The 14,620-nt window shown below is 31.9% G+C and overlaps 2 protein-coding genes across 3 annotated transcripts; one reads left to right on the top strand and one right to left on the bottom strand.

Annotated features, from left to right (window-relative positions):
* The first annotated feature begins 650 nt into the window (after window positions 1-650).
* Window positions 651-7,330, top strand: LOC126687694 (protein AUXIN SIGNALING F-BOX 2-like). 2 transcript variants are annotated; one of them, XR_007644128.2, is made up of 6 exons: window positions 651-1,338; window positions 3,676-4,168; window positions 4,592-5,357; window positions 5,745-6,633; window positions 6,835-6,927; window positions 7,020-7,330. XR_007644128.2 is itself a non-coding variant. In XM_050382254.2 (4 exons), exons 1-3 carry the CDS (start codon window positions 818-820, stop codon window positions 5,354-5,356), a joined length of 1,779 nt encoding a protein of 592 aa, XP_050238211.1. In that variant the 5' UTR covers window positions 651-817; the 3' UTR covers window position 5,357; window positions 5,745-6,833. The 2 variants fall into 2 exon arrangements, 1 of the variants encoding a protein (XP_050238211.1); XM_050382254.2 differs by lacking the exons at window positions 6,835-6,927; window positions 7,020-7,330 and having other exon boundaries at window positions 5,745-6,833.
* Window positions 5,801-6,275, bottom strand: LOC126687704 (dynein light chain 1, cytoplasmic-like). The gene is made up of 2 exons (XM_050382262.1): window positions 6,138-6,275; window positions 5,801-6,051 (listed from the first exon to the last, which is right to left on the bottom strand). Exons 1-2 carry the CDS (start codon window positions 6,273-6,275, stop codon window positions 5,860-5,862), a joined length of 330 nt encoding a protein of 109 aa, XP_050238219.1. The 3' UTR covers window positions 5,801-5,859.
* Window positions 7,331-14,620: the final 7,290 nt, after the last annotated feature.

Raw genomic sequence — 14,620 nt, 5'->3', positions numbered from 1 at the left:
GGTATTTAAAATAATCTTTTTTTTTACCAATGAGCTATAATTCAAATGGTATAAGCGCTAGGCAGCAAACTACTAGGTCGTGGATTCGATTCCTCCCAAACGCTCCCCCTCCTCAATTATCAAAAAAACATAATCTTTTTTTCTTGACATAAAAAATCACCAACTTTCATTTTTTGGCATATTCGTCTACGTAACCGTTTCCTTTGAAAAATTAAGCGCAAAACGACGCCGCTTTACATTCAAAACAGCGCCGTTTTACATTCAAAACAGCGCCGTTTCACATGTCGTGAACGAATATGCCAAAAAATGAAAGTTGGTGATTTTTTATGTCAAGAAAAAAAGATTATATTAAATACCAAAAATACACTAAAGTTGGTTGTTTTTTTATGCAATTAAGCATATTTTCTATACTCTAATTTAAATAAATAACTATAATTAAAATTTAAATTAACAATTCATGATTTAAAGTAAAAATTCAAAATTCAAAATCTAAAATAATTAAAGTTGATGATTTTAAAAGCTTAAACTATAAATTGAAAAATACAAAATTAAGGTATTTTTGCATTATTAAGCCTAATTATTATTAGTACTAATCATTTTTTATTACAGTACCAAACTAAGTTTCGCTGCTTTTATCATGTCTGGGCTATAATAACACTTCAGTACAAACCAAATCTTGTTTCTTCTTTGGTCTCATCTTCCTAAAACTACAAAAATGTCTTAAAACATTTTCAACAACTTAAATTTTTCAACATTATAGATCTTTAAAATTTTCTAGTTTTACTTATTTTGGAAATCATTCATTTTCTTTGATCATATGGATCCATTTCCAAAGAAAATGAAAAAACAATCACCACCACCGCCAAATTCAACTCGGTCACCGGACTCATCACCATTTCCAGACGAAGTACTGGATCGAGTATTGTCTCTACTAAACTCAAACAAAGACCGGAGCTCCGTATCTTTAGTATGCAAAGACTGGTACAACGCAGAGAGCTGGTCAAGAACTCATGTTTTCATCGGAAACTGTTATGCAGTTTCGCCGGAGATCGTGGCTCGCCGGTTTCCTAGGATTAAGAGTGTTACTTTAAAAGGGAAGCCCAGATTTTCAGATTTTAATTTGGTTCCGAGGGACTGGGGTGCTGATATTCAGTCGTGGCTGGTGGTTTTTGCTCAAAAATATCCGTTTCTTGAAGAACTTAGGCTTAAAAGAATGACTATTAGTGATGAAAGTTTGGAATTTTTGGGTGTTAATTTTGTGAATTTTAAAGCTTTATCACTTCTTAGCTGTGATGGTTTTAGCACTGATGGGATTGGTGCCATTGCTGCTCATTGCAGGTGAGCTTTTTGTTTTGTTTTATTTCTTGTTTTTTGTAATGTTTTTGCATTGAGTTTGAGTTTGTATTTAATTGTGTTCTTTGATTGAGTTTGAGAGATCTATGGGATCTTGTTTTGGGTGTTAGATGAAGAATTTGATTGAATTATTCTGTTTTTTCTCTTCTGATTTTTGTTGGGGTTGGTCTACATTGCACGGACACGGACATGAAAAACGGTATTATTTTAAGGTTTTTGTGTAAAAAATAAACTTTCGTGTCCGAGACGGTAAGTGTCCAAAAAAACATTTCCGAAACGGGACATATTAATTGAATGAATAAATTTTCGTGTCCGAGACGTTAAGTGTCCAAAACAAAACGGGACATATTAATTGAATGAATAAACTTTCGTGTCCGAGACGATAAGTGTCCAAAACAAAACGGGATATGTTAATTGAGTGAATAAATTTTCGTGTCTGAGACGGTAGTGTCCAAAACAAAACAGGACATATTAATTGAATGAATAAACTTTCGTGTCCGAGACGTTAAGTGTCTAAAATATTTTTGAAACGGGACATATTAATTAAATGAAGTGACCGTCCTACCTAGGAGGTGGTTCTACTATTGTTTTCATTTTTACCCTTTTTGTTATTGTTCAACTCTATTTTACTTTATTTTTTCTTGATTTGATATTTGACTTGCTAACGAGCACTTAATGAATTGTGGCTTATATTTGATGTCATTATCCCTTTTGTGTATTTCACATTTGGTGAAAAGATGTAATATTTTTATGCATTTCGTTGTATGCATTATTGAGAGATCTATAAGATCTCCTTTTGGGTATTAGTTGCGGACACGGGAAACAACGGTGTTATTTTAAGGTTTTTTATGTAAAAAGTAAACTTTCATGTACGAGATGTCAAGTGTTCGAAACTTGTCCAAAACGGTACACATTGATTGAATGAAGTGTCTGGATGGTTCTACTATTGTTTTCATTTTACCCTTTTTTTAATTTGTTCAACTCTATTTTACTTTATTTTTTCTTGATTTGATATTTGACTTGCTATAGAGCATTTACTGAATTGTGGCTTATATTTGACTTGCTAAACAGCATTTACTGAATTGTGGCTTATATTTTGATGTCATTATCCTTAGTAATGCCCCTTTTTGTGTATTTCATATTTGATGAAAAGATGTAAATTTTTATGCATCTTGTTTTGTATTATTGAGTTAATTATTTTATAAGTGTTGGTGGCATTAGTGGTAGATACACAGTTGTACTTGTATGTATTATTGGATGAATTATGAATGGTGGCCTATCTTTTTTTGTTTTTCTGGCCCCTCATTATTCATTGAGTGTCTCAAATTGTTTGGAGATATAATAAGAAATAGTTTGGTATAGATCTCTACAACTGTAAATTAAATGTCTTTATGACTGTTTTAATGGAAGAATTAGTTTGTTACCAGAAAAACAATAGCCTTATTGCAATACAAGTGGTTCTACTTTTCATTTCCTTTCCCTGTTTGGTTGTTCCTTGTTCTGATATGACATTTCACCTGTCAAAATACATTTACAGGATGCCATAATTCTCTTGTCAACTTGTTATCCGTTACGCAAGCACATAGATTCTTTAGTGGTTGGTTCATTAAGCATATGTAAATGCATGAACGATACTGAAGATTACGCGATGCCTTCTTTAAAATTAATGGCAACTTCTTGGTAGTTATTGTTCATATTCCCTATAGTGGGATACTGGGAATTGGCATAACTGATTTCCTGAAACGTGAAGAATCTGGCGACGATTACTTCATGTGAAAACTGAAACTTAAAGCTGACTCGTGCTGTAGCATTACGTAATCAATCTGCTTGCATCTTTCATTACAAACTTGATTTGACAAGAACTGCTGATGTGTGTTTTAGTTATTTTTTCTGTATTCAGTCGTCTAGATACATTGATGTTTTTTATCATTCTGATGAATTTCTCTGTAGTCATGGTCCAAATAAATGCTTATCCCTTTTAAACTTGGTCATCATAATGTGCTACATCAATCTAGTAAACATTTTCCTTGTTCCTGGAACTTCACATATCTCATATGGAAATATATATCTAATAAAAAAATGCTGATAAAATGACGAATTCCTTATATGAAGCTACAGATTAATTTCTTATATCTTGGATGCAGCTACTTCTTAATCTCATCTCTAAACATTAACTAAAAAGATCGTCACAAGTTTCCTAAATGTTATAGATTTTGAAAGTTAGGCTATTGACCATTTATGAGCTGTCTATACTTTTTTATCTGTTCTGCTGTTACCGTGGTAAAGTATGTTAGAAGGGCTCTAATTCAAGTTTGGTTTCAGGAATTTGACGGAGCTTGACATACAAGAGAATGGCATTGATGATAAGAGTGGCAGTTGGTTGAGCTGTTTTCCTGAAAGCTTCTCATCATTGGAAGTACTGAATTTCGCCAACTTTAATAGTGATGTCAATTTCGATGCACTTGAGAAACTTGTGAGTAGGTGCAAATCATTAAAGGTTTTGAAGGTCAACAAAAATGTTTCCTTAGAACTACTACAAAGGCTGCTTATTTGTGCCCCACAATTAATAGAACTTGGTACTGGATCTTTCTTGCAATTACGAACTTCCCGTCAGTTCACTGAGCTTGAGAATACATTCAGGCATTGCAAGAACCTGAAAATTCTTTCTGGTTTATGGGAAGCAATGGCGCCATATTTACCAGTTCTCTACCCCGCTTGCACAAACTTGACTTTCTTAAATTTGAGTTATGCTGCTTTGCAAAGTTATGAACTTGCTAATCTTCTTGGCCACTGTCCACAGCTTCGTCGTCTATGGGTAAGAATTCCTTATTGCCAAGCTTAGTCATCCATTAATTTTCTGGAAATAGTTTCCTAGTTTGAAAAAGAGGAACCGGGTGACTCATTTCCTTGCAAATTAGTTTATTATGTATTTTGCCGGCCAATTAGTTTGGAAGAGATCAAGAGATTTAATTGATGCCCTTCTGTTTCAAATGTCTCAAGTGGTAGAATGTATCTACATTGTAATGTCTGTCAACCTCTTTATGTTTAAATCTGTGTAAAAATTGATGTAAAACCACTAAATAACTCTATAATAATACACACTCTACATCTTTTTGGAGCATTGGATCTGGAATTTTTTGGTTTCTAGTACAAGGAGATGTAAAGTTCTTAGAAAAAATCATATGCAAATGTTCCTGATGGTAGCTATTTTGAAGGTTTGGTTGTATTTCTGTTGCAGGTCCTTGACACAGTAGAGGACAAAGGGCTGGAGTCTATTGGATCTAACTGCCCTTTACTCGAGGAACTCCGTGTCTTCCCTGCTGATCCCTTTGATGATGAAATTATCCATGGAGTGACTGAAGCAGGGTTTGTTGCTGTGTCTTATGGTTGTCGGAAACTTCACTATGTTCTCTATTTTTGCCGGCAGATGACTAATGCTGCAGTAGCAACAATTGTGCAAAATTGCCCTGATTTCACCCATTTCCGTCTCTGCATAATGAATCCATTTCAACCAGATTACACAACAAATGAACCCATGGATGAAGCTTTTGGTGCAGTTGTGAAGACTTGTAGTAAACTTCAGAGGCTTTCAGTTTCAGGACTCTTGACCGACCTGACATTTGAGTATATTGGCAAATATGCTAAAAATTTGGAAACTCTTTCTGTCGCTTTTGCTGGCAGTAGTGACTGGGGGATGCAGAGTGTGTTAGGTGGCTGTCCAAAATTGAGAAAGCTTGAGATGAGGGACTGCCCATTTGGAAATGTAGCACTTCTCTCGGGTTTGGAAAAGTATGAATCTATGAGGTCACTTTGGATGTCATCCTGTAATGTGACGATGAACGGTTGTAGGCTACTGGCAAGAGAGATGCCAAGATTGAATGTAGAGGTAATGAAGGAGGAGGGGAGCGATGACAGTCAAGCTGATAAAGTTTATGTTTATCGTTCTGTTGCAGGAACAAGAAGAGACGCCCCTCCTACTGTTCTCACTCTATCAGGTTTATAATGTGCGTAATCTCTCCCTCTCCCTCTTTCTCTCTGTCCCAAACACATGCATGCCCGCCCGAACACATGCATGTAGCAATACCCGGTAGATACTGTAATTCCTGTTCTACCTCCAAAGGGCTAAGCAATCTACAAATTTTTAAACTGGTTATCTTAACTAGGGGTGTGCACTATTCAGGTATTTACAAATTAACTGACCGAACCACACCAAAATTTTAGTTTGGTTTGGCTTTTGGTTAATTTGATTTGGTTATAGTTAAGAATTCTGACAAGTTTGGTTAATTCAGTTTGATTTTCAGCATGTATTGGTACTCTTGCTTTATCTATTGTTATGTGATCATAGTCTGATCGATCATTCTCTATAATTAACTATATGGTTTATCTCTTAGGTGCCACTGAAGGCGCATTGGCGACACGCTGTTTATTTTATCCACACAGCAAATCATAAAATTTGGAAGCGGAAAAGATACTTTTAGAAGAGTAAAGATGAAGAAAAACGAGAAGCTATACATGGACAATGTCCAAAGAAGGAAACAATCCATCTTCATCTACTTTATTTACCATGCCCTTGAATAGCAGAATTGCAAGACTGCCAATGCAGAAGTGAATGAAGCAGCCATGGTAATGAGTCACAAAAGAACCAAAATCCGTCCCTACGATGCATTGCCATCCAGATCCATGCAGCCTGTCAAAATCCTGCAGCATCAAATGCGGCACAACATGTCAAGAGGTATTCCGATTTGATTGTTCCATTGTTAAAGAGGTTTCAGTTTCGAAATCACCTTTTTTATGAAGCAAGCAATATCAGTCGACTCGGTGACATCAAAGATATCGAGGGCCTTAGCAGCTAAGTGAAGAGCATCATGCTGCATGGTTTGAATCATGTCGGTCTCACCAACGATAGCTTTGCCTTCTAACATGGCGGGAGAGAAGTCTCTTTTGTTGAAGACGGCGGAAGAAGAGATAGAGATCGAGAGATAGAGCTTTGTGTATTGAGTGCAATATTTCTGATGGGCTTTATAGACTTTAAAAAGAAAGTATTGCTGGCCTGCTCCTTGAAGGTGGTCTGAATGTGATCATCTGGTTCAATGAAATTTAGCCAGGTATTGCTAGTTTTTAGTTTGAATATACCAAAATGTTTGGATGCATACGGAATTGCAGAGGCCATAGGATCGTTTCTGATCAACGGCTTGTCCCGGAGGCGAGTGGCAAAAGGGATAATATTCTGGGTCCACATTATCCTGGAGATGTGTTAAGTTTGTGGCTGAATGGCTTCAGGTTGATGATGTTTTTGTCATTTTGCTTCTGCATCATTTTCAGTTTTCATTCATTTTGATTCCGTGAAACCTTTGAATTTGTTTTTCTATTTCTAAGTAGTAGAAATCTTGGACTTTTTGCATACTTCTCCAAGCTCTTTCTCATTGTGCATTATGAACTCAGTTTCTGTGAATTTAATCAAAATTCGATTATTTGGTTCAGTTTTCAGCTGGTCTCCGCTGCTGCTGCTACAGGTCCTTCCTACTAATGTTGTTCCTAACAGAATTTTCAACCGAACTGAAACACTTCAGTTCGGTGAGATTTGGTTTAATTACAGTTTCAATTAATTCAGTTCGATTAATGAAATGTAAATATAATCAATCAGTGATAAAAAAAATTTGTCCCAGGTAGCACCGACACGAACATGGAGAAACGAGACAGTTGGACAATGTTCAAAATTAGTACATTTTTGTGTCCAAAATACTAATGTCCGACACATTTCAGAAAAGGAAAATGCGGCTTGAATGAATGATCCGTGCTACCTATCATAAATTCCAAGCTTTCTGAAAGTAGCTGGGCAGTGAAGTTATTGTTCTTGTAGAAGCACAACTAGACTCACAGGAATGTCAACTTTTTAATAAAACCGTTTTGTGTAAAAAAATGAAACAACATTGGCTAAATGAACTTACCGTTAATTTTTTTTTCCACTCACGAGCCACTGATGTTGTGTCACCTTTCTTCCTATTGGTCATCGGTGGTCCCACCTAGTGAGGATTGTCTGTTCCAAGATTTTGGAAGGAGTTCCGTTGAGAAATACGAGGTTCTTCTGCCTTAATTAATTGAGGGCATTCTTCTAACTAGGGATCAGCAATTATCACAAAACAAAAATCTTACTAACTTCCATTAAAAGAATTTAAATTATAAATTTCTTATAGGTGAACTCCTAACTAGTTATAGAGAGTCTTTATCTCATGCAAAAATTGTATTATGTCATTTTTACAATAAGTTAATGAGCATTTGTATTAGAGAATCTTAAATTATTACTTATATTTTTTTTATTATTAACACATAGCCAACGTCTTATTGGTTTGTTACACGAATTATGTGTCACATCTATTATATTGTACAAAATCCAGTTATATATTGTGGATTCGATTCCTTCCACAAATACTCTCCCCTTTCTAATTATAAAAAAAATTCTATAATAATTTTATTTATTTAAACGAACAATTGAAAAAATAAAAATAAAAATTAATTGATATCATTAAATAATATCACGTGGCTTGTAATAATTGACGAATGGTGGACCAAGCTCATGTACCAGATTTTTTCAAGCATTAGGATCTTGATTCTAATTAGGCATTTGCATCGGTCGGTTTCGGTTGGCTCAATGGACAGAACCGAAAAAACAAAAATCAAAAATAGGCTAAAATTCAAAATATAATCGGTTCTGAAATAGAACCGAACCAAAAAATTTGGTTCGGTTAAAACCGATTTTTTTAATTATTTTTTTTCAGTTTTTTTATACAGAAAATTAAAAAAAAAATTAATTAATAATAATTTTATATATGTTATTTATATATTTTATCTATTATAATAAATTTATTAACTTATATATTACATATAATTAAAAAATAAATACTAAAAAAATATAAATAAACATCTAAATTTCAATTTTTTCAAAATAATAATAATAATAATAATTTGTTATTCGGTTTTTCGGCCGGTTCAGTTTGCAAAAACCTAAAACCAAATATCAAATTTTTAGGTTGAAAAAAATCAAATCAAACCGTTTTAACTAAAAAATCGAACTAATATTAAAACTTCGATTCGGTTCGGTTTTTCGATTAATTCGGTATTTGCATACCCCTAATTTTAATAACCATGTCAATACCAATGGGGATTAGTTCAAATGATAAGTGGTTTGTTATCGTTTAAGTAAAGTCTCGAATTCGAATATTGTGAATACGAAGCCCTAAAAACCGGATGTGCTACCAAAAAGACCATGTCAATCAATAACTAGACTATTTGTTGATGCAGCCCTAATTTGATGATCATGGTGAGGTGTCTCATTCAAGGGTAGCCATGCTTGAGCCTGCAAGTAAGGACACGTCATTTTCTTAGGAATATAAGCTGTGAAATTCAAGCTACCTATTAATATTATTCTCTCATTACTTTATATAATCATTGTAGTAATTAGTAGTAAAAGATGGTGAAAGCTGATTGAGTTATAATGCTTCTCATCATCATACTAGCTACTCACATTTTTAGTCTACAATATCACTTTTGATTTTCAGATTTGAATAGAGTTGCTTTGCACTTTCTTTTTTTTAATTCAATTAGGTATTGAAAACGGGTTCCAATTATAAAACGATATTTTTAAATTTTTTATATTCGCATTAATTTTCATTCGAGTCGGATAGATTCATTGCAAGAGGAAAAGTTGTGGTTCTAAGTTTTAAACGATTGCACATGTGAGTACGGTTCGAACCTTCGACTTCACTTAAATAATTAGAGCGCCTTACTAATTCAACCGCATCTTAGATTTGCACCTTTTAAACACCGTCAAATCTTTTTATGGGCTGAAATTATTAATAAATCAACATTATTTGGGGATTGAACACATGGCTAGTTTTCTTTCCCATGAATTATTGATTATAATGGGGATAATTGACAACAATCTTTACTCAAATTAAATGAAAGGGTCCAATCCAATGACCAGATTAAGACTTGTAATATCTTTTATATGAGTCATTATCAGCAACCATATAAATATGTTATATGATCAGACATAATTAAGCTATATCAAAATTTACTTGCTTTAAGATGCTTTTTAATTATTTGAGGTCCAAAGGGTGAGCGGACTATATAATAGAGAGTAATTCATTCTCTTACGGTTAGTATAAAAGTGATAACTGTCATTTAAACATATAACATATAAACATGGTGTAGTAAAAACTCGAAATTAAAATTTCGAGATAGTGAATTCGCATTAAGGAAAAGTAAAATACGAAAATTAAATCCAAAACAAACGATCTCATTATAATTTTGGAAAATTTAAAAGGGAAAAGGGTTAAATATGACCTCCATGTTTAGTCTGAGAATCAAATTGGCCCTCCATGTTTGTAAAGGTGCTAAAACACACTTAGTATATTTAAAAAAGTTTAAATAAGACCCTCTTTTTGACACCGTTTGTAAATCCGTCAATACTTACTTATGTGCAATCTGACGTGGCATTTTAAATTTGAGGTGGTTTAAATATGCTCTTAATGTTTGACCTGCAGTTCAAGTATGTCCTTCATGTATAAAAATATTCAAATATGCCCTTTATGTATGAAAAGGTTCAAATATACCCTTCATGTATAAAAAAAATGCAAATATGCCTTATATTTCAAATATGCCCTTCATATATGAATAGATTCAAATATCACCAGTAAGGGTGAGCAAGATTATCGATCGACCAAATTAATCAACCAAACTAATAACTTTCAGTCAATTTGACAAAAAAATTATAGTTCTTAGTTTTTGGTTCAGTTTGAGATTTGAATTATCATAATTAATCGAATAAGTCGATTTTTTTTTATTTTTCTTGTATTTTTGTCAGTTTTAACCGAAATGGCCGAATTACCGTTCTATTCGGTCGGTTTGATTTTCTTTTATTTTTTATTTTTTTATTCGATTGATTCAGTTTTGATGAGAATTTCTTATTTGTTTGGTCTTGAATTTATATTGTTACTTTGTGTATGAAGGGCATGTTTGAACCACGTACCAAACATTGAAGGCTTATCTGAACTACGTGACAAACATTAAGGGCATATTTGAACCACATCAAAGTTCAATAAGCCACGTCAGATTCCATTTTTAAAACGGTGTTAGAAGGAGGGATTTATTTGAGCCGTTTTTTAAACGTTAAATGTGTTGCCAAATATGGAGGGCTCATTTGATCCTTTTCTAATTTGAAATGTTGGATTGGAAATGATTGTGAATTTATAGTAAAGAATTGAAACAAAAAAAATCTTTACACCTACGTGATCAATCCACCTCATTTCTTCTCCTATACTCAAAGTTATGCCCAAAACCAAATATTTCTTGCATTGGCATCCATTTTGAGATTCGTACCTAACACTCAAAATAGCACAGTGCACTAAACTACAAAATAACACCATTGCTTGAAAGGTATTTTATGCTAGCTAGCTACACAACATCCCTATTTCTTCAATTTATGATAACATACATTGCACTCTTCCAGCTAACACAAGAAATTAAAAATTTGGTCATGTAAATCCTATTTTATATGTAGAAAATTTAAATTCGAATTTGACGCTTTTGGGGAGTCTCGAACCCAAGATTTTGAGGGAATTTTTATTAAAAAATTTAAAAATAGCATGAAGAATGATAAAAATGATAAAAAAAATTATTGATGCTTTATAATATTGTTTGTACCGCCTCAGAAAATGGTTGGTGAACTTGAAATACGACATAGTCCAGGACTTTGTTAAAAAGCCCGAATGTGCTCATCTGGAAATTCAGTACAAAGAGAGCTATAGTTATCTTTAGTTTATTTATTTTTTTATTTGCTTTTTTTAAATAAGAGATTAAGTTTTATTAGGATTATAACTCTTAATTAGGGTTCGACCCTATAAATAGCTAGATCCTTGTATTATTTTTTATCAACACATCATTAATCAAAATCAAAACTCATGCTTTTTATTCTCAATCTCCGGATTGAATCTTAATTTAAAAATAGAATTGAAATTAATCTCGCTTGAATTTCAGATCCGGATAAATACTGTTAGTTAAATCGAACGGCGGTAACGTTATTCACAATTTGGATTACGTCACTCAGATTTGAATTACGTCATTCAGATCTTGTTTACCTCATCTAGAATCACCCTGGTTAAAACATCAGTACTTAAAGTTACCCATTTATAAATTTAAAGGTTCGAGCGTCGGTGAAAACCTCGCGAACAAAGATAATATAGCCTTTTATAAGTATTACATTTATATTCGTCAACGATTTTGACCAGTAAAGAATACTTTTAATTTTTTATAAAAAAAATGTTAAAATTTGAATTATTTTTAATAGTTTTTCTACATCGCGTTTGCCACTTAAGTTAAAGCTCATCGGCCAATTAGCAATATATGTTAACAAGATTTATGATTATTATATCTTTTTCTTTAATTATTGGGAAGGGAGTGTTTATAAAAAGAATTAAACCCATCATTGGTATATATAATTAGACCTGGCAATTCGTGTCTGCGGGTCATAAACTGGTCAAACCCGTTTAGACACGAACACGATTAGGCTAAACACGAACACGACATGATTATTAATCGGGTTTGATATACAAAATCAAAACACGACACGGATATTACACGGGTTACACGACACAACACGTATAAACATATTTATTTAATCGTGTTAATGGATCAACCTGTTTAAAGTGACACGTTTAAATCCGTTTAATTATTTAACTACTTTTTTAATTTATTTAATATAATACTAAAAAAATTATTACTATATTTTGAGATAAATACTATTTTAATTATATATAATATAAAAAATTTGATTAAAATTAAGGATTTAATAACATTAAAATTATAAAAATAAATAATATTTAATTAAAAATAGTTAACCGTGTTTAAACGGGTTAGGTGTGTATAACCCATTTAGACCCGAAATTAATCGTGTCATAAACGGGTTGACCCGTTTATGACCCAAACCCATTTACGTCAAACCCAAACCCATTTATCTTCGTGGCGTGTCGTATCATTTAGTCGTGTCGTGTCTAAAATTGCCAGGTCTATATATAATTAAATTCTTTAGTGGTTTGTAATTAGTCAAGTCTTTTGAATTCGGATATTATTTTTTTCAATTAAAAGAAAATTAATGATATAAAATGAGGAACTAAAAACCATTCAACTAAAGAATGAGATTCCACATTATACAGTTTAATCAAACATAAAATTAGTAGGATTTCAATTAATGAGAAGAGTGGCAAGCTTAATTTGGATATAATTTTGGGGTCTTATTAAAGGCAATGTGCAAGATCAAATCAAACAAAAAAGAACATATTCTGATAGAATCACTTAACCAGCAGATGCTGCCCTACAAACAAAAAGTTCAATGCTCATCACAACCCCAAAAAGATTAACACCTGATTTGTCAACATTTTAATTTTTTTTTTCTTATTAACATTTTCTATAAATAATTAGTAAAAGCATAAAATCTGTTGTTTTTTCACTTAAAATTTAAACTAAGTTACATAAGCAAAAGTTAAAACAAATCCATCCAAATTAAACATTGATCAGCCAACTCTTAGTAAAAAGAGATTCAGAAAAAAATAAGGATCCGTGACAATGAAAATTATGTGGATAAATATTTGTCATGCAATAAGACAAAATTAGTCCATAATTAGACAACTAATCTCGTCATGGGTCATTCTTCCTTGTTTTATTTTTTTGTTTTCTTATATCTCAGTTGTCATCTAATGTAAATTGGCTCTATGTGATTTTTCTTAAATTTCAAGTATAATCAAAAACTAATTTGATACTTGCATTAAAATTCCATTTTAATTCCTATCTTCCATAAAAAAAAATCAAAATATAAACTAAAGAGTTATAAATTAATTTATGATCTTTACATTTTTGAAAAACATACAAAAATACAAATATAATTTAATATTCATAAACATGAATTGAATTTAACTTAAACTTCAAATACATATAGTGTCTGATATCTAGAGTCGAGTCAGGTAATATTTTACAAAACAAGAAATCTCTTTTAAAAGATTTTTAGAATTATTCTATACCGAAAATTCCGAATCGAAATTTCTAGTTAGAAGGCAAGGAATTTTTTTTCTACCGTTTTGCAGTCCGGTTGATATATTTAAATGTTGATTAACCTAAGTTAATTTATAGCTTAACTTAATTTTTATTCTTTAGAAAATGGTGGACATATTTTATGTTTTATTTTTGACATGAGCATCTGTTGGCCTTTTTATTTATGTTCTATCGCTATCCACCACCTCACACGAAACAACGACATTTAAAAAGTCAATTAAAAGCAATGAATATCATAAATACATTATCTTATGAAAAAATATACTAATTTTTTAATTGGTATGAATAAAATATAACTCAAGAATTAAGATGAGAAAAGAGAGGTGGAAGTGTAAATAAATTTCCCCACTTGCTATTGGAAAGGTGACTGCTAGCTCAAGGCATCTTACAAAGGTGGCTTCACATGGTGGGGTTCTATTATATGCTTACAATAATATTGAAAGCTACTTCTTTTTATTTTATTTTCCTTTTCACCTAATAAAAAACACACACTTTTTCTAATTTACGAGTGATTATTTTATTATTTATACAAGTTAACGCGATGTTTACGGTAGTAAATTATTTTATATTTGTTTAATTTTTATCATTAAATATCCTAACATTAGAACGTATTATTAATTTGTTACAATAATGAATAAAATCGTTGTGTCGAATAATTATTTCTTATTAAGATATAATGGTCCAATCATCCCCTTAATTGATTGATTCTCCTTTCTATCATCATCAAATTTCATAAAAGAGAAAAGTTCAATTATAGAAATAAGTTAATTTAAGTGTGAAAAAATAATATTTTCTAAAAGTTTTAAAATTTAATGCAAGTCTCTAAACCACTCATAATACAACACTTTAATGGTGATATTACGAAGAGAGAAATTCTTAGGTAGACCGAGTCTATCACGTCATCCGTAGACTGAACCACTCATAATACAACACCTCAGAATTTCTCCTCTATTTGATATAAAAAAATGTAATTAATTAACTGTAAAATGCCAGTGAAAAGCGGTTTGATTTATATTTTTACTTATGAAAACTATTAATGTAACTTAATTTCAAAATGCAGATAAAATTGGTATTTTCCTGATTGATATCCTAATTTTGTAATAATTTATATAATTACTACAACAATATGTACAGTGACAATTTAATCATATTCATTTTTTAGGTG

Source organism: Mercurialis annua, linkage group LG1-X, assembly GCF_937616625.2.
Source record: "Mercurialis annua linkage group LG1-X, ddMerAnnu1.2, whole genome shotgun sequence".
Taxonomy (NCBI): domain Eukaryota; kingdom Viridiplantae; phylum Streptophyta; class Magnoliopsida; order Malpighiales; family Euphorbiaceae; genus Mercurialis; species Mercurialis annua.
The sequence above is the reverse complement of the archived record's forward strand: the minus strand, read 5'-3'. Positions and strand labels throughout refer to the sequence as shown.